This window comes from Panthera uncia, chromosome B4 (assembly GCF_023721935.1).
Source record: "Panthera uncia isolate 11264 chromosome B4, Puncia_PCG_1.0, whole genome shotgun sequence".
NCBI classification, from domain to species: Eukaryota; Metazoa; Chordata; class Mammalia; order Carnivora; family Felidae; genus Panthera; species Panthera uncia.
In genome coordinates, this window is record NC_064809.1 from 25,593,919 (window position 1) to 25,614,927 (window position 21,009).

A 21,009-nucleotide genomic window follows, 5' to 3' on the forward strand; every position below is an offset into this window, starting at 1 on the left:
AGAGACAGAGCATGAACAGGGGAGGGTCAGAGAGAGAGGGAGACACAGAATCCCAAGCAGGCTCCAGGCTCTGAGCCATCAGCCCAGAGCCCGACGTGGGGCTCGAACTCCAAAGACTGCGAGATCATGACCTGAGTTGAAGTCGGATGCTTAACCGACTGAGCCACCCAGGCGCCCCTCTCAATCTGTTTTTAAAAATCGGTGCATTCAAGATTTATATTCATGCAAGTTCGATATTCAGATATTGTGCTTTCCTGGCCTGAGGTGCATATATAGTTGTGAATTCTAACTTCTGTAACGCCCTATGGTTCTTGTTGTCTTTGTTAGAATTTTGTAATGGGTTTCTTTTATGATTGAGTCTGTTTCTGGAACACATGATACATTATAGGAATTCTTTTTCCTTGAAAGTTTGAAACAGTTCCTAAATCAACCTCTGTAATCTAAGTCTGGCTAGAGCTGTTATTGGACAGGGAGGGGGGTGAGAGATGGAACAATGAGACTGAAGGGAGAGTGAAGAGATCTGTAATATTTATCCAAAAAATGTTGCCATAAAATGGATACGTCGGTTAAACATTATCAGCAAATGTGATCTGTTGAACTTCTCCTCTTCTAATTATTGAGCTTCTATTTTTATTTTTATTTTTTTTTAATTTTTTTTTTCAACGTTTTTTATTTATTTTTGGGACAGAGAGAGACAGAGCATGAACGGGGGAGGGGCAGAGAGAGAGGGAGACACAGAATCGGAAACAGGCTCCAGGCTCCGAGCCATCAGCCCAGAGCCTGACGCGGGGCTCGAACTCACGGACCGCGAGATCGTGACCTGGCTGAAGTTGGACGCTTAACCGACTGCGCCACCCAGGCGCCCCTGTTTTTATTTTTAAAATACCTCATAGTAAGCAGCATTTGCATCTGTGTTTATAAAACTGGTTTAGGCAATGTGTCAGTGTTTACTTTTCCCTTTAATAGACACCCATTTCACAGTTGGAGAACACCTAGACACAGTGTCCAATGTTACATTACCAGTAGCTGTATGTAAAACTTCAGCCCTGTCTCAACGCAAAAGCAGGATGACTTAGCAACAGAAACCGATGGGAGTTTTGGAATAAATGCTGTCTGTTTATGCGTCTCCACTAGGAGCCATGGAAGAGCAATATTAAAAATGTCTTACCTGGGCTCCTGGGTGGCTCAGTCGGTTAAGCCATGACTCTTGGTCTCGGCCCAGGTCATCTACCGGTTCGTGAGTTTGCACCCTGCATCGGGCTCTGCGCAGACAGTCTCGAGCCTGCTTGGGATTCTCTCTCTCCCTGCCCCTCCCCTGTGCAACATGCTCTTTCACTCTGTCTCAAAATAAGTAATAAACTTTAAAAGAGAGATATCCTAACTTAAAAAAAAAGTTCTACATGTAAGGGAAAACCCAATGTTTTCTTTGAGGTTACTCTTCTGTAATGTGCTGCCTTTTTCTTTTAATACCTCATAATTTTGGGAAAGCACTTTTCCGATTAATATAATGGTGTACAGGGAGGAGGGTAGAATAATTTTTTACTAATATGTACTAATTATACAGTTTTAGTGGGTGTTGGCAGGTAGTGAAGGTCATCTTAACACTTTTTTGCTGTGTCATATTAGTTACATTTAACAAGTGAAGTTTATATACTTATATATAACCCACAGGATTTGTTACTACTACCTAGCTTTTTGATAGCTAATATATAGAATTTATCTGTATCATTCCTTTTGTTTGTTTTATTTATTTTTAAGAGCGAGAGAGAGAGAGACAAAGTGTGAGCCGGGAAGGGGCAGAGAGTGAGGGAGACACAGAATCCGAAGCAGGCTCCAGGCTCTAGGCTCTGAGCTGTCAGCCAGATCCCGTCACGGGGCTTGAACCCATGAACTGCGAGATCATGACCTGGGCCGAAGTTGGATGCTTAACTGACTGAGCCATTCAGGATTCTGTGTCATTACTTTTTAAATGATACTGTATGGAGGCTAGAGGTTCCAAGGATGGGACTGAGCATGTCTTCAACCCCTTATACTCCCATCACAATAAGAGAGTATCCTGCTGTACATATCGGGCTTTCATTCGTGCATGTGTTTTATTTTAGTCTACTGACAGACCCAAGCGCTGTTACAGGTATTCTAGCTGTGACATGAGAGGCAAAGTCCCTGTGTTCAGGGAGCTTTTCTCTCCTAGTAGAAGAGACAGACAATATGAAATAGACAAACAGGATAATTTCATATTGTGGTCTGTGCTATAAAGGAAATAGTGATTTGACATGGTAATGGAATGTGACAGGAGGTGGTCAGGTAAAGGCTCTTTTAGGGGGTAACTTGTGAATTGACATTTGCAGGAAGAGCAGCAAGCCATGTAAGGAAAGAATTCGGTGGCTTAAAGTTGGGAAAATATTAGGCAACTATTTCTTTGAAAGAATATTCTTCTTTAATCTTTTGTGTTATTCTTAAAGATAAATACTCTTAAGTCTCCTTTTTTCATGGTGTACCTAGTACTGTTCAAAAGCATTGGGGGGGAAAAACCAAAATACTCAAAAGCAAGTAACAGTTCTTAATATTTTGAGAGTTCCTTGTCTGAGAGATAAACTCTGTTTTTCCCTTAGTTTTGCTTCCAAGGTCCTTCAGTAGTTTTTTCTTAATTTAGCTTTACACCCCTTTTAGCTCATCTATAGAAAGTTTATGTTCCTATCCCACTAATTTTAGTGGGAATCGTTATTGCTCTCTGAACCCTTGTCATCCTGTGCTTTCCTTACGCCATTTCTCATATTGTTTTTCTTGACTGAAGTTTATTCTTCATTTCATTTTATCCAGTTAAATCTTTTGTTAGATGATCTTTGTAATTTCCTTTACTATCTTAATATAAACTGAGAGTTACAAGTGTGTGAAACATATGAGAGCGTAGCACATACTTGAGGATTCCTTTGTTTTCATTTTTCGACCATTTCTAGATTGAAGAATACCATGAGGCTTCCAAAGTTGAAACTGATTACTTTGCTCAATTGATTATAGTCAGGAGGTAAAATTACTTGGAGACACATAGGCATGACAGGACCTGCCTCTCTTTCGCCGTGTTTGCTGTACTCTCTCTAAAGGCATCAGCTTGGGAAAGGATAGTTTCCAACTACATAGTCTCTCCTACCCACCTATTCAGAATCTTAGGATAATTTGGTAAGTTTCCTAAAACTCAATTTTTTTCATGCTAACCTATGCTATATTCTTTTCTCTTTCAAAGGAATGCGTTCCTTACTTTGGCTAGCCACATTGTTAATATAAATAGAAGAAAACAGAACAATATGAGTTGTAATGTAATTACACTCCATACAAATAGCCGTTAAGGAGAGATATGTGCTATGAGAGGGGGCTTGTTTTAGGTTGGAGGATTAGGAAGGGCATTTCTAAGGATGTGGCTTTTAAGCTGAGACCGAAGAAATGGATGACCAAGAGATAGGCAGATAAAGAATGGGAGATAGAGGTGAGATAGAATGTATGAAGGATCTAGGGTAGGAAAGAACTGGGCATGTATTCAGAAACTTGAAAGTGGCCAGGATAGCTCAGGTGTAGAGGGCAAGGTGTGGTTAGTGCTGCAGAATAAGGCTGGAAGGGTAAGTAGGGCCAGAGAAGTTGAATGGCTTCCCACTGTAACCATTAAAATTCAAGACACCTGTCATGATTGAAGATACAGGCTTGAAAGATTACTTCGACTGCTCTGTGGAGACTGTTTTCAAATGGAGACCAGAATGAAAGTGGGAGAGCAGTTTGAATATTACAGTGAACCCAGTGAATTTCTACTGGAATTCATAAGAATGAAGAGATCCTTACTTCAAGATTAGTTCTACATCAGCCCTGTCTTGCTGTTTGCTCTGTGTCGTACTGAATCAAGTGCTTGAGATCATTGAAGAGTCCAGAGTCCTGTGTTGATAGTTTTTCTAAACAAGTAGAAGTAATTCTGCACACTGTCCAACCAGTATCTTATTTGACAAGCGAAGATAATTATAGAAGGTGGGTGACCTCCTCACTTTTATTTAGTAAGGCAGAGGCAAAGTCTGGACTGAAGCCTATATTTACCTGCTTGAGTGCTGTTTTCCCCACATGGTTCTCAATTTTAAATGTCTTTTTAAAAATTGAGGTATAGGGGCACCGGGGTGGCTGAGTCGGTTGAGCATCCAACTTCAGCTCAGGTCATGATCTCACGGTCCATGAGTTTGAGCCCCGTGTCGGGCTCTGTGCTGTCAGTTCAGAGCCTGGAGCTTGCTTCGGATTCTGTGTCTCCCTCTCTCTCTGCCCCTCCCCGACTCACGCTCTGTCTCTTTATCAAAAGATGAATAAACGTTAAAAATTGAGGTATAATTCGCATACCACACAATCACCACCCCCCCACCAGTAGCAGTCACTCCCCATTTCTTCCCCTCCCTGCCCACTCCCCAACCACTGATCTGCTTTCTGTCTGGAGAGAGTTTTCTGTTATGGACGTTTCATATAAATGGATTACATGTGGTCTTTTGTGACTGGCCTCTTTCACTTAACATAGTGTTTTCATGGATCACGTATGATGTGTCATGTGTCAGTACTTAATTCCCTCCCCCCCACCTACCCAGGTTAAAGTTTCTTTACTTCAGTAATTCTTAGATCCTTTAAAGTACATTTAAGTTTTCTATGAGAGAATATCATATACAACTTTTTCCAGATTTACATGACCATGTGACATTTTGTATTCAAAGCATCTCATAGAATTAGAGTTTAAGAAATGATGAATTAAGGGTTTCTGTCTAAGCTAGACAAGTCAAAGTCACATTTAAGTTACGGCAGATTTTTTTTTTTTTTTTTTTTTTTGGTAAGTTTTATTGGTGTGTAATCCACCTCCTGTACAGTTGACTAATGTAAAGGGTGCAGTTCAGTGGTTTTTAGTATACTCCCAGTTGTGCAACCATCACCACCACCCATTTTAGAACAATGTCATTACCCAAAAAGAAACCCTATAGCTTTCACCTTGCCCCCAGTCTTAGGCAGCCTTTATGTCTCTATAGATGTGCCGATTATGGATGTTTCATCCTAGTGGAATCCTACAAGGTACAGCCTTTTGTGACTGGCTTCTTGGATTTAGCATAATATTTTCAGTTCATCCATGTTACACGTTGTGGCAGTACTTGTTCATTTTTATTGTCGGATAATATTCTGTATCTTATTTATCTGTCAATCAAGTAGACATCTTGTTTGTTCCTGTCTTTTTTTGTTTGTTTTATTTTTGAGAGAGACAGTGCACAAGCATGGGAGGGGCAGAGAGAGAGGGAGACACAGAATCTGAAGCAGGCTCCAGGCTCTGAGCTGTCAGCACTGAGCCTGATACGGGGCTTGAACTCAAGAACTATGAGAGCATGACCTGACTGAAATTGGAGGCTTAACCGACTGAGCCACCCAGGCGCCCCTGGTTTGTTCCTATCTTTTGGCTGTTATGGACTCTGAACATTTGTGGACACATGTTTTCATTTCTCTTGGATATATACCTAGAAGTAGAATTACTGGGTCATATAGTTCTGTGTTAAAAAGAACTATTTAAAAGGTTTAAAAGTGTTTAACCTTTTAAGGAAATGCCAGACTGTTTTCCAAAGCAGCTTAGTATTTTATATTTTCAACACCAGTGTGTATGAGGATTTTGGTTTCTCTACATCCTCCTCAACACTTGTCCATCTTTTTTGACTATAGCTATCCTCATGGATGTGAAGTGGTGTTTCATTGCAGCTTTGCTTTGCATTTCCCTAATAGCTAATGTTGGTGACCATCTTTTCATGTGCTTTTTGGTCATTTGTATGTCTTTGGAGAAATGTTTGTTATCTTTTAGTCATTTAAAAAGTACTGTTTGGGGACGCCTGGGTGGCCCAGTTGGTTAAACGTCCGACTTCGGCTCAGGTCATGATCTCGTGGTTGGTGGGTTTGAGCCCCGCCTGCGTCGGGCTCTGTGCTGACAGCTCAGAGCCTGGAGCCTGCTTCAAATTCTGTGTCTCCCTCTCTCTCTGCCCCTCCCATGCTCATGCTGTCTCTCTCTCTCAATAATAAATGTTTAAAAAAAATTTTTTTTTTTTTAATTTTTTTTTTCAACGTTTTGTATTTATTTTTGGGACAGAGAGAGACAGAGCATGAACGGGGGAGGGGCAGAGAGAGAGGGAGACACAGAATCCAGAATCGGAAACAGGCTCCAGGCTCCGAGCCATCAGCCCAGAGCCTGACGCGGGGCTCGAACTCACGGACCGCGAGATCGTGACCTGGCTGAAGTCGGACGCTTAACCGACTGCGCCACCCAGGCGCCCCTAAAAAAATTTTTAAATAAAGTACTGTTTGTCTTTTATTGAGTTGTGAGAGTTCCTACTAGTAGATCTAGGTAAATGTCCTTTGCATATATATGATTTGCAAATATGTTCTCCCATTCTGTGGATTGACTTTTCACTTCCTTGATGGTGTCCTTTGAAGCACAAAAGCTTTAAATTTTGGCAGAGTTTAATTTATATTTTTTCTTTTTTCACTTGTACTTTTGGTGATGATTTGAGCTTACATTTACTTATAAGAGTTTTAGTTTCATCTCTTACATTTAGGTCTGTGATTCATTTTGTATTATATGTATGTATAGTGTATAATGTATGTATGGGGTGAGGAAGGAGTCCAACTCAACTTTATTCTTTTGCATGTACACCTTCCCTTAAAATATGTTGTGAAATTCCATTTCTAGACTGTAGGTAAATATAAATAATGTTACCTACACATGTTAGAGTAAGAAAGATGTGGGTAGTTCTAAAGGAAGTATGTAATACATACTTTTCACAAAGTAGTTTGTATCACTGCAGAAAAATAGGTAGCATATTCATTTGGGATAAACATAAAGGATAACAGTACTGCTTTTAAAACAAGCTTTATTAATGAAATTCAGTGAAAGCTGCATCTTTCATTTATCTCTGCTAGTTTAATTTTTGGTCCTTACTCTTAACAAAGGAATCTCTTTGATATCATTTGTTTGTGATAGATACAACAGCAGGTATATTGTATGACGTTGTTGGTGATGAAGTTTTTCAAAGTGATGAGCATCTTGGTAAGAGTTTGAAACAGAACTAAGTACTGTACAGTACAATCTAAATTTCTAGAAAAATTTGCATATTGTGTTAAGCAGAATTAGGTTCTAGGTTTAGCTAATTATAAGCTAATTTTTTAGATGGGACAGATCTTTGAGAAATGGCCTCTGTACACTAGGCATCTCTGGCCCTCTTTCACTAATTGTCAGTGGGTACCTTCATCTAGAACGGTGCTGTCCAGTGAGCCATGTATGCAGTTTTATTCTACCAGCCAACATCTGACATTAATTTTAATCATATATACTATTTAACCCAACATATCGAAAACAGGTCATTATGTAATCCATATGAAAATATTAATTGTGCTATTTTATATTCTTTTTGTATTGAGGCTTTGAATCCAGTGTGTGTTTTGTACATACGGCGGATTTCCATTTAGAGTAGCCACATTTCAAGTGCTCAACGGCTGTGTGTGGCCTAGTGAACTATCACTTGTATAACACAGATCTCGAAGGAGTAACTCAACTACAGGGGACTGTCCAGTGCAAGCCTGTTGTCGCCACATTATCTTATTCATTTCCACCCTCACCGAGAAACGAGAAACGTAGTCTGATTACATTTTGCTTTTCCACCACCATTGAGCTCGTGTACAAGTAGTAAATTGGAGAATGACATCAATATAAACTGAAACTGTGTTCGTTCATATGTGAAATTTTTTTTTTCTAGGCAGGGAGAATCAGAATAGCAGGAGTAGGTTATGACCTTCAAATAGAAAGGATAAAGCCCTCAACCAGCTGCTGCACAGGCAAGACCCCTAAAGTCAAGTCTACTCCCCCAGCCTTCATGGCTCCCTCTCTGTGGCAAGTTGCACTTTCTTCTCTGTCCATTTTAACTGTAGCCTCAATGCTCAGAACTTCACTTCTCTGTTCTCCGCCTCAGCAAGCTGCATTTCTTTCCTAATTTTTTTTGCGTTTTTAATATCCCCTGAAACAATCTACAACTGTGCTGAGCTGCTTGCCTGTGCTATTCAAGTTTTTGTTTATGCTCTGGTTGTAATAAAGTTGCATAATTTTGAGTGATTTGCTCTTATTCTATTTTTCCCATAAGACTTATTTTTAGTGTGAGTTTGCAGAATTTAAGGTTTTTCAGGAAAATATTTGTCATGTTATGGTAAAATTACTCATTATAGGTGTGGCTTTCTTTGTAAAATCTCCTTATTTTTAACTGTTTGTGGCCTCTTTCTTTGAACTATTCAAAGGAAGACTGAAGACAGTGGAAGGCAGTAGAGCATTTAAAATAAAAGTGTGGCCCGGATACTGACCATATTAAAACCCTCTTATGAAAAATTTATGTCTTGGGGGTCTCATCCCATATACCATGAATCAGAATCTTTGTGACATTCAACCTTGAAATCTATATTTTTTTAATATACTAAAGTTTGAGATCTGCTGAACCTTATTCAGGCATACTTACTATCTGCTTTTATTAGTTTGAATAGCAGTTTAGGGTGGTTGAAATCTTGCATTTAGCATTCTAGGTATACCTTACCCATTCCAGTTATTTGTTGAAGGCATTAAGACTTAATTTCTAAGTCTGAGGATCTGATAACGGTTGTTCTGAATAAGGATACAAATGCTGTGATATTTATCCCTGAGTAGAATGAAAACTGTTGTTTCACTTTTTGAAAAGCTGGTTGCATTTCCCAGCCTTGTTTGATCATATAGAAGTTTATACCTGCTGTTTTTCCTCTACGCAGGCGCCGCTACTTTATCTTAGATTAAAGCCCAATCTAGCAATATTTTAGTATTGTAGGTCTCACAGTCATTGTTACAATTAAAAGAGAAACAGTAGCCATAGGTAATACTTAAATGGTTGGCTCTCACTGTGTTCTGATAAAACTATTGATGAAAACTTACATCCAGCAGGTTGTATTTTGCTGATACCTGGATTCTAGTCTGACATTAGCATCTAATCATGTTGGTACATCTCTGTTTCATTTCTGCCTTTGGTTAAGCATAGACCTATAACCCCTTTATTCCACTCCCCACCCTACCTTTAAACCTAAATCTCAGTAATATCCTTTTCTTAGAGGTCTTTAAGACTTGCTTCACCAGTCCTCACTTTTAATTTTTTAACGCTGTCATTTAAAGTCGATTTTATCCCGCTTATCCATAAATCTACCTTTCTCAGATTTTTTAAGTAGTGAGCCCTTTTTTGGTAATATACAGAGAGCATTGGGGAGCCTGGGTGTCTCAGTTGGTTAAGCATCTGACTTCAGCTCAGGTCATGATTTCACTGATGGTGAGTTCGAGCCCCTCATCGGGCTCTGTGCTGTCAGTTCAGAGCCTGGAGCCTGCTTCAGATTCTGTGTCTCCCCCTCTCTCTGCCCCTCCTCCATTCACACTCTGTCTCTCTCAAAAATAAATAAACGTTAAAGAAATTTTGTTTTTAAATATACAGAGACCATAAAGGGTACCAGACCATATAAACAGCTTTTGCTTCTATTATTTTCCTGGGCCAGACAGCATCCGTGAGACTGTCTTTAACCGGCTTTATATATATATTTATATATTATATTAATTATTATATATATGTGTGTGTATGTGTATACGCATTTTTTTCCTCACCAGCATATAATCTTCCTTTGTGCACTTGAATAGTCACTGGATATAGTATTAAAATTCTGAGTTCAAGGTTTATGCATCTTTGGATATATTGTCATCCACAAATCACTTATTTTTTCTCTCAGTCTTAGACTCTGCAACCTACTAATAAAAATTTGTGTTCTGGGGAACCTAGGTGGCTCTGTCGGTTGACTGTCCGACTTCAGCTTGGTTCATGCGTTCAAACCCTGCATTGGGCTCTGCTGTCAGTGTGGAGCCGACATCGCATCCTCTGTCCCCCTTTCTGTGTACCTTCCCTGCTTGCTTGCTCGCTCTCCTTCAAAAACAAATACACATTAAAAAACAACGGAAAACTTGTGTTCTTACTCTGAAACACACAAACTCATTGTAGGGCAGTATACAAAAATTCATGTGAATTTTTAAGATAAAAGATTTAGAAGAATTTTGTGATGTAGCACTTTTTGTATAGGTATGGCAAATGTAGCTCTGAAAATCATAACCACCATCCCCATTAACTCTGATGCTGGGTGTGTATCATCACTATACTTTTCTACTTGGGTGTTACTTCAGTTTGGAAAGAACTACGTGGAGAAATGAAGACTCAAATGGCATACCCCCCAAAACTGCATTAGAAGATAATATAAATTGTAGCTTTTATTATAGAGAGTTAGTTTTAACTTAATATAATCATGTTATTCAGAAGCAAATCTGCCCTGCCTTAAGTTCTTAAGCACACCCTTCTGGCTAGAATGTACGGATTTATCGCCTACCATATCATATCATGCTTTTTATAAAAACCTCTTTTACTTAGTTTTGAATTCTGTTTAAGAATGTCAGTTTATTTTTAGTCTCTTACTAAAATATCTGTGTCTTAATCTTGCTTCTCACTTCTAAGTTTCAGTTGTTTTGCTAAGTGGTCTAGATAAATCTGTTTCACAGGATGTAGACTCTAATCCCTATTGAAAAAGCTCCTGTCTCTGAAAGTGCCTTCTCTCTTAACAGCTGATTCAGTTTTCTCTTCTCTCTCAAGTCTTAGACTGGTGTGCCTCTGTACTTGGCGTTTTTGGCGATTATGTTATGCCCTCTGAAAACACATACATCAGGCCTGAAAGCTCTCTGATACCATCTGTGTCAGACTTGTGGAAAGTACACTGTTTCTTCAGAGGCAAGAGCTTAGCTAATTGGGTGGTTGTCAATTTTTGAATTTTTGTTGATAGTAAGAATAACATTAAAGTGGAGTAGATTCATGGATTTTAACCTCATGGGAGGCTCAGTCAGTAGACCTCATTCCTAATATAGCTTATGTTTGTTTTTTTGAAGTTTGTTTATTTTGAGAGAGACTGAGATAGCACAGGTGGGGGAGGGACAGAGACAGGGTGAGAGAGAGCATCCCAAGCAGGCTCAGCGCTGTCACGGTGGAGCCAGACAGGGCTCGCATTCACAAAACCCAGGAAACCGTGAGATCCTGACCTGAGCTGAAACCAAGTCAGATGCTTAACCAGCTGAGCCACGCAGGCACTCCAAATATACCTTAACGTTTATAGAGTACTTCACTTAGCATGTCTTTTCAACAAATCTTTAATTTGGGTCTTTTATTTTATAGATTTAAGCATAGATTCTCTTGCTTACGAATAAATACAAGTAAACGTCAGGGCATCTAACACTGGCTTCTTAAAGGATTATTCTAGGATTCTTTTCAGTCTTTAAAATTGGCCTTGATTTTCTTTATTTTCAACATACCTTTGGAAATTTCAATGGGAATCTCTACTAGGGATGTATAAATATGACATTCCAAGTGTGTATTATTCTGCTTTTTATTTGTAAACCTGACTTTAAAATAAGAGCTGTAAAGAGTGCAAATTTTGGCATAGATCTGGTTTTCTTAAAAACCTGGGAGTATTGCCTTTTCTTTGTAACTGAGTGTGTTGGGACTTGGTGATTGTCTAAGAGGCTCACAGGACCCAGTGTGTAATTACTACCCTGGCTGTGACCTATTATCGTGAAAAGATACAAAGCATAGTCAGCTAAGGGAAAAGATATGCAGAGTAAAGCCTGGAGGAGACCAGGTGTGGGCCTCCAAGAGTCTTCTTCCAGTAGAGTCAGACAAGACCTACTTCTTCATTCCTTCAGCAGTGAATTGTGACAATACATGTGAAATGTTGACCACACGGGAGGCTTATTAGAGAATTAGTACCCAAGATTTTTACTGGATTTGGCTTGTCGTTACATAGGCACCTCTCCCTAGCACGTACCAAAAATCTGGATTCCCAATAGGAAAGCATATGTTAAGCATAAACCATATTGCATGCACAAACAGCTTAGAGCCAGTGAGCAACTGTCAGCTGTTGTGGGAACTCTCCAGAAATCTAGGTTCCCACATGTGAGCCAAAGGCCAACTGTGTAAGCAGGCTTTTCTAAGGATAGCAGTCTTAGCCCGGCTCTGTAACTTTTCTGCACACTGAATTAATCTTGACTGATTTCGTCTTGATTGTGTTTTATGTTGTTTATTGAAGAATGTTTAGCCAACTGTATTAAAGTTTAGGGTGTTTTATATAAACACATGCCATACAGCAAGAAAAAAATTAAAAACAAGTAGATGAAGAAGTCATCAAGCAGTAGCCTTGTTGAGAAATTTCCTGTTATACCACCTCCGTTTTGCCAGGTTCTTAAGTAACCCTCTTTTGTCACTTCACTAGCTTTTTTGGGTCTTTGGATCTGCTTCTGGCATCCCTTGCAAACTGGCCCTTATCCAAGGTTAAGTGTTGGTCATTGCCTTTGCTCTTGCCATATTCTTACTTCATTCCAAGCTCATAGTGCTTGTTTATATTATCATGCAAGGTAAAGTTAGAGTCTCCTACCTTTCACTTCTAATGGAGGAGACTTCCAGATCCCCTTCTGAATTCCTGGTTCTGTGTAGATCTGCTGACCACTTCCACTTGGGTATCTTAAAACTTTATAGTCCCCTTCTGTCCCCAGTTCACTTTCTTATCCACCTAGTTTCCTCTGCTGATATAGTTAATTCTTAATTATTTCTACTAATAACAACTCTGGTTCTAAGTGCTAATTCCTAGACCAGTCATCCATTTAAATTACTCTTCCCACTTTTTTGTTCATTATAGGGTACCCTCCATACCATTGACAGTGTAGTTGTTTTTCTTTTTTTTTTTCTTTTTTTTTTTTAACAAAAGTTGAATTATGGTACCTTGTTGCTGAAAAATAAACATGTGGAATGAAATTTGAAATACTAGCAATTAGACTTTTATGATGAGCCTTTTCATATCCTTACCAGCATTTTTACAAGTCTATGTTTTTATACCTTGGCTTTAAAATTTGTTGTTGTTGGTTTTTTTTGTTTTGTTTTGTTTTGTTTTTACTATTTATTTATGTTTGAGAGTGAGAGCAAGAGGGGAGAGGCAGAGAGAGGGGGAGACACAGAATCCGAAGCACTTCCAGGCTCTGAGCTGTCAGCACAGAGCCCAACGCAGGGCTAGAACTCATGACTCATGAGATCATAACCTGAGCCGAAGTTGGACGCTTAACTGACTGAGCCACCCCGGCCGGTGCCCCTCTTTTTTTTTTTTTTTTTTTTTTTTTTTTTTTTAAGACCGTGAACACTTATCTCTGATGGTCTCTGAGATGTGTGGTTTATTCATAAAACTTATGAATTACTTTAAAAACCATTCTTAGGTAGAGTTGGTCCTGTTATTAGGGGACTTGATAACATTTCACCATCTTGAAAGGGAAGTACTTTCCCTAAGATTTAGTTTTCTTGATATTGTTTTAGTTAAAAAATTGGCAGAACTCTTTAAAATAAAGTTGTAGGAGCTATTTAAGAAATTGAAAAATAGGGGCGCCTGGGCGGCTTGTCAGTTAAGCATCTGACTCTTGATTTCGGCTCAGGTCATGATCTTGCGGTTCTTGAATTTGAGCCCTACATCCCCACATCTGGCTCTGTGCTCACAGTGTGAAGCCTGCTTCTCCCTCTCTCTGCCCCTCCCTCTCTCTGCCCCTCCCTCCACTTGTGCGTGTACTCTCTCAGTAATACGTAAATGTTCAAAAATATTTTTAAAAAGAAATTTAAAAATAATTGCAAAAACATATTGGATATTTGTGACTTTTAGTTGTGTATCGCTTGAAATTTTGTGACTTTTTTCTTTATGTGTGGTTGTGTTTCTGTCTTTCCCTAATATAACTTATTTAAAAAACAAAAAACAAAAACAAGTTGCCAGAAATGATGTAGATTAGGTTTTGCTCATCTAAATATAGTTAACATTTTTCCTTAGGCTGTCAGCCATGTAAGATACATGCTCTTCAAGCCATATCTTTAGTTGGCTCACAAATGCTTAATATTGCAAGAAGTATGAATATGTATATATTCCTGATGCTTATGTAAAATGATTTAGGGTTACACGGTGATCTGTAGTATGGTAGAAACCAGTTGAAATTAAACATGAAATACGATTTATAATTCACTTTGCTCTTTATTTCTTTTAAGGGACCAGTTACTCTCCACAAGAAAATTCACACAACCACAGTGCTCTTCATAGTTCAAATTCACATTCTTCTAATCCAAGCAATAATCCAAGCAAAACTTCAGACACAGTAAGTATATAAACATGCTCACTTTTGGTTTTGGGTTTTTTCTGTTTGTTTCATTTATTGCCCTACCCACCTCCACTCTCCACCCCTTCAACCAAGTCTGTTGTTGTTGTTGTTGTTGTTGTTAAATCTAATGTCTTTTTTTTTTTTAAGTAAATGTTGACCTTTTTAAAAATGTATTTGAAGTAATGAGCTTACCTTTTAGTAGAATTGAGAATACTTGGGAGACACCATTTTGATATTTCTTCACTTTTTTACTGTACAGAGCAAAATCTACCGTTGCAATATCTGAGATATAAAGATCTGTAGATTATGAAACTTCTATACTTACCTAAAGTGGTTTAACTTGAGCTTGTTCTCCTTCTATAATATGTACACATCTTACAACATCTGTTAAGAGCATCTCCTGGGTTACACACTGTACTAAACACTAGTGATGTGAAGATTCCTGTCCTCAAGGGAATTTAAGTCAGGAATTTTAGATATTTCTAAACTGAAGTAATAATAACTCAGCTTGTGTTTTTTAAAGTCAGGGTTTAAATGAAAGTTGTAACAAGTCCATTTTACAAAAGTTGCCAAGCATATGCTAGGTTGTAGCTATATAGTACTAAGAAAATGTGGCCCATCCTAAAGGAACTTTTGGACCTGTGGTGAAAACTGAAGAGTGAACAGTTAAAACAGTGTGCGTTAGGGGTGCCTGGGTGGCTCAGTCGGTTGGGCGTCCGACTTCGGCTCAGGTCGTGATCTCGCAGTCTGTGAGTTCGGGTCCCGCAACAGGCTCTGTGTGGACAGCTCAGAGCCTGGAGCCTGCTTTGGATTCTGTGTCTCCCTCTCTCTCTGCCCCTCCCCTGCTCACAGTCTGTCTCTCTCTGTCTCTGAGAAATGAATAAACCTTAAAAAAAATTTTTTTTTAAACAGTGTGAGTTAAAGTTGCTTTGGGAGCACTCAGAAGGAGAACTCCCAGCTTGGATGAGAGTAAGATATTAAAGTACAAGTAACACTACTGAGCAGATTGAATAGAACTTAGCCAGTTGAAGAGGTCTGGAATTTGTGTGCTATGCAAAGGGAACAGCATCTACAAAGACAGTGAAGTGTGAGATAGCCCAGTGTATCTGGAGAACGGCAAGGATTTGATAGTGTGAAAGAATGGCAAGAGTTCAGGTTACAGATGTGAGTGGGAGCCAGATCACAAAAAAATAATACATCTTACCAAGGAATATGAATTTTATAGAAAGGCAGTGGAGAGCTATTGAAGCATAGAATTGGTGAGGTAACCTCATACTTGCAATTTACAAAATTCTATCCGGTAGTACCTTGGAAAATCTAGGAAGGAAAGAACAACTAGAAGACTATAGAAGTGGAGGTTGAATCCAACAGATTTTGCTTTGGTGATCATCATGACTTAATCAGCATTGAAAGGTGCTTGGGATTGATTATTTCTTGTCCCTTGTTGAAGCAGTGTGGATAGTATATTTCTGCAGAAAGTCGAAACATAAATGGTAGTATTTTCATAAAGGTAGATTTAGAATGGTTTTAAATATTGTATTAGTCAGGGTCCAGGTAGGAGAACAAAACAATACTGGATATTTCAGCACAGAAAATTTAATAGTGCAAAGAATTTTATATATAGGATTAAGCAGATACTGCATGCTTTTGAGGACTGAAGAAACAAAAAGGAACATTCGGCTATTGCATCTATAGTAATCACCATTAGGGCCAGAGTACAGTAAGAAGACGTTGTGGTTATTAGAAGCTAGTAGTTTAGAGGAGGAGTCCTGCAGAGATCTGGCTAGAACCTCAGTGGTATGAAGCTAGTTCTGGTTTCAGACAGCAGGGAGCCAGAAACTGGAGCCAGCTGTGGCTGCTAGGCTTCTCCTTTCTCCTGCCTTTCAGTCCTGTTCCAGTGCCTACTGTTGGCAGAATCTAACGGGAAGCCAGGTGACGAAATAGAATGTAATTTGCAGTATTACAGAACAGCATAGAAGTGTTGGTGTTGGGGTGCCTGGGTGGCTCAGTCAGTTGAGCCATCCGACTTCAGCTCAGGTCATGATCTCACAGCTCGTGAGTTCGAGCCCTGCGTCAGGCTCTGTGCTGACAGCTCGGAACCTGGAGCCTGCTTCGGATTCTGTGTCTCCCTCTCTCTCTGCCCCTCGCCCGCTCATGCTCTGTCTCTGTCAAAAATAAATAAACGTTAAAAAAAAAAAAAAAACAATTTAGGAGCATGGTGTCGAGACTGAGACAACAGCTTGGTAAATCTTAAGCGGTGTCTACCAAACTACTTGTGAGGAGTCATTTCCATTAAGGTGTATAGTCAGGATTTTAGGATGAATCTTTTTTGTGGAAAATGGCTCCATTAATTTACAAAGTAACAAGCAATAACTTAAAGTTCCATTTATCACTCACAATTCTGATTTGGTACTTGCTGACAGTTATTGTGGCAGGCCATGTGGACATTAGTTTAAACAGAATCTTTATTCAAGGAAAACTCATTCTGGTTATTTTGATTTCCAAGATGACAATGAGCAGTCAGAGAAGTTTCATCAACCCAAATCATGTTAGGGGATTTCATTATGTGGGTGGATGCTGAAGACTACTGAAATGGAATGAATTAAGTGTTACATGTTTTCAGAATCAGGATTTCCCTTTTGGTAAATTTCAACTATAGGTATATAATTAATCTCCAAGCAGGTGTCTTTTTTATTATAATGTACCCAGTGGGCATGACACATGTTTTATAAAGTATAAATTTAATCTTACCTGAGAAGTTAGCTTTTCAAACTTCTGCATGTTACTTAGTTGTAAACTGACTTTCTCTTCAAATCACTTCTAATGGAAGCTTTTGAGTAGAAAATAAAACATAAAATTAGTTTTTAGTATTTTCATAATGGAAGAAAAGATGAATATTAGGTAACTTAGGTCAACACGATATGGAATAACTTTTTAAAAAAGTAGTTCTTTTTTCTCTTCGAAGTTTTCACGTTTTAAATCTGTCTTTGAAAATCTTATTTAGTTATCTACAAAGACATTTTATTGTTGGGTGATTTATATTTATAAACTGTTGAAAATCAAATTGAAGTCTTATTTTTTCAGTATTAGATTAAGATGCTCACATGTCCTGTGATGATGAACATTTATTGTGGTTTAACACAGAACCGAGCCCATGGTAACTAGGAAAAGCTTTTTGAATGCGTCCTCCTTCCTGATCTAAATCATAATAGGATTTACCTCATGTAGATTATTTTAGATTAGTTACGCGTATTTGTGATTTTTAAGAGGCCTCTAAATTGCTTCATTTAGGAAAAAAATTATTCCCATTTAAATACATAATTGGTATCTTCCCTTCTGCCTGTCCACCAATTTTGATTTGCTAGGGATTCAGTCCTAGTTTGAATTCAGTCCTAGATGACTTTGCATTTATATATCAGCTCTACTGTTATGGCTTAAGTATCTTCTGCATATTTTGGAGCTTTTCAGTTCGAGGCCCTCAGGATCTAGTTTCTGTAATCAGCCTTGCCCAAAGATACTCATCTTAATTTAAAAAAAAATTTTTTTTTTAACGTTTTTATTTATTTTTGAGACAGAGAGAGACAGAACATGAACAGGGGAGGGGAGACACAGAATCCGAAACAGGCTCCAGGCTCTGAGCTGTCAGCACAGAGCCCAACGCGGGGCTCGAACTCACGGACCGTGAGATCATGACCTGAGCTGAAGTCGGATGCTTAACCGACGGGCCAACCAGGCGCCCCACAGCTTAATTTTTTAAAAACTAGAAATTTATCAGAGAATTCTTAGGACTCCATGAAATTCTTTGTTACAGTAAATGCTATCTTCGATGCTGTTGTTCAGTGAACTGTTCCTTAATAACCATTCGTAGGTTAATTGCAAGATTAACCATTTCTTTCCCATGGTCTCACTTGGGCAAGAAGTAGTGGGATTCTGTATTCCAAGAAAGACAGTAGAAAGGGATATGCTTTTTTAAAAAGAGAAAAGCAGTGTTTGCGTAAGAGGTAAAAGACATTTTGAATTGGAGAACAGATGGTGCCTATGGAGTACTAACTGTTTAGTAGTATTCGTTAAGAGCAGTTGTTTTCATTCTTTCTCAAGATCTTTCTACATTCATGAGTTTTGAGAGGCTTTGTTTTTTGTTTATCTTCTATCAGTATTTGCCATATTAAAAATTAAAACTTGATAAATATGAAAAATAATTTTTAAATTGGTCAATTGTAAACCCTTTATATGTTAGCGTATGTAATGTTTTTATGAAAAATAACTACAAAACAAAAAAATAGAATCGAATTATCTCTTTGACACTTGTCTCAATAGAAGATACCTAGAACTTCACATCTGCTCTGCATTCAATCTCCCATGGTTGGGTTCCTGCAGCTTGGTACTTGTAGGCTACTTCTGGAAACTAGAAGGATTGAGAGTTAACTTCCCACTGGTATCAGAAGTTTGGAGGCACATGGGTGATTTCCAGTAGCTTCATTTTTGGGGAGCATACTCCCAAGAGCATAAATGTGGCAGAATCTGCAATATTTTTTCATCTACCCTCAAAATTATTGTGACCTATTTAGAATTGGAGTTGATTTGGTGGAAATAATGGGCATCCAGAAACATAGGTGTTGACCCTTTTTTCTGTCACAATTAGTTTTGTGACCTATGGACAACTTGTAAGTTCGTTCTCTAGGCTTATTTCCTACTTGGTGAAATTAAAGCAGGGCATGAGAGTTTGTTCCTCAAGCTTTAAAATTGTTCACTTTACACCGGTGACCCCAGAAGAAGTGTGGACTACCAGAGTATGACATTGTTTCATTTTGATCTCAAAGCTCCTTTGAGAAAATAGTCAACTTCATCTAGAAGTACACTTGGAAACCTATCCGATTTCCTGGGGCCAGTGCAGGCACTTAGACTTCATACTTTTTGAGATCAGTTCCATGGAAATGGGGCCTCCTTTCAGACTTTTCTAATTTCTTTATAATTTAACAGTATCTATAAAATACCTAGAGAATGTGAGAATTTTTGAAAGGCTGGTTTTTGTTACAGGGAAATGAGTGATGCTGCTGACCCTGTGTATTAGACAAGGTTTAGCTAACACTTGGCCCATCTCATGGATTTTGAAGGTGAAACAAATTTATAGCACAAGGCTGTGTTTACATTTCTTTTTTTAATTTTGTGCCTTTTTTTTTTTCCACTAAGTAAGTTAATATAGGCAGGGTGTTCTCTCTTACATTGTATGTGAGTACTGTTGTGCCATAATGAGTTTAGAACTGCTGCACTGTCCTGTCATCAAATCAGTCAGTTGAGTGGGTTTTCTAAAACACTCTCCCTCCCGCTGCCGTGTGACTGGATTTCAGCAATTAAAATTACAATAATGGGGAACTTTTTGTAATGCTTTTCTACAGTCAAGATGTGTTAATTTTGCATTTCTTATTCTGTGCCTAATCTAATGTAATCTGTTTAATTTTATAGGATTTTCTATTGTTATTTTTGATGGTTTTCAGTAGACCAAGGTCTCCTAAGATATATATATACAGAGAATTACATTCTAGATCAAGATCCCTTTGTTTTATAGTCTTTTTCCATATATATGCTTTGAAAACCTTTGGCATTCTTGATATTGATTGATTAGCATTAACATTTTCTAACTTGTAAAAATGTATTTTTAAGCCTTATGATTCTGCAGATGACTGGTCTGAGCATATTAGCTCTTCTGGGAAAAAATACTACTACAATTGTCGAACAGAAGTTTCACAATGGGAAAAACCAAAAGAGTGGCTTGAAAGGTATTTGCTCTTATTGAAAAATATTTCTTCTTGATTCTACAAGTTAATATCTTAGAACATTCTGAGTTTAGATTTCTTATAGTGAAACTCCTCGTTCTCCTCTTTAGTTGTAGGAGTTGGCCCATTGTGTTTTCTATAATTTCTCTTAAAATAAAAAAAAAATAACTTGGACAGATAAGCAGCTGTCCCCAAGGACTTTGTAAACAGTATATTTAATTATAATTTTATATCATCCTATATTTATGTGTCTTATAATTTGTAATAGAGATCTTTATAATTCTTAAAGGATAATATGTTTCCTTCATATATGTAGAATTAATATTGGAGAGTTTTGGTTGTAGGGTTAATGGCATATAAATAATTGCTATAATATTGCCATCACTGAGAAACATTAATGTTCTGTTAGCTATGTCTCTCTCATCTTCCACACCACTTGATAGTATGGCTGTGTTCAGTTCTTTTATTTTCCATATACCATTTTGTTTTGACCATTTGTTGAGAAGTGGCACATGTAAACTCATTGTACTTGATATTATTTTTATGGGTTTATCCATGTTTTATTTTTAGAGAACAGAGACAAAAAGAAGCAAACAAGATGGCAGTTAATAGCTTCCCAAAAGATAGGGATTACAGAAGGGAGGTGATGCAAGCAACAGCCACTAGTGGGTTTGCCAGTGGAAGTAAGTATTAATTATTTTCTTTGCAACAGTATAATGTTTGATTCACTCCTGTAGATCATGTATTTATCTCTGTATGCATAACTGTTTACATATGTAAACTAAAATAATAGTAACATACAGGGTTTCTTTTATGTCAGATCTGTCCCCTTAACCTCCACCATTTTGATTGCTGAAAAGAAAAAGGGTGCACAGAGGAATAGTACATCTATGTATTCATCACTCCTCATAATGGCTATAATGCAGCCGAATTGGTGAGAAA

General features: G+C 38.1%; 1 protein-coding gene across 8 annotated transcripts in view; it reads left to right on the forward strand.

Moving 5' to 3' along the window:
- Nucleotides 1-21,009, forward strand: part of WAC (WW domain containing adaptor with coiled-coil) — an 87,284-nt gene that overhangs the window by 35,555 nt on the left and 30,720 nt on the right. For all 8 annotated transcript variants that reach the window (XM_049626939.1, XM_049626945.1, XM_049626944.1 and 5 more), the window contains exons 4-6: nt 14,184-14,290; nt 19,955-20,070; nt 20,638-20,750. In XM_049626939.1, coding sequence (XP_049482896.1) covers nt 14,184-14,290; nt 19,955-20,070; nt 20,638-20,750 — 336 coding nt within the window. The remainder of the gene's footprint in view (nt 1-14,183; nt 14,291-19,954; nt 20,071-20,637; nt 20,751-21,009) is intronic.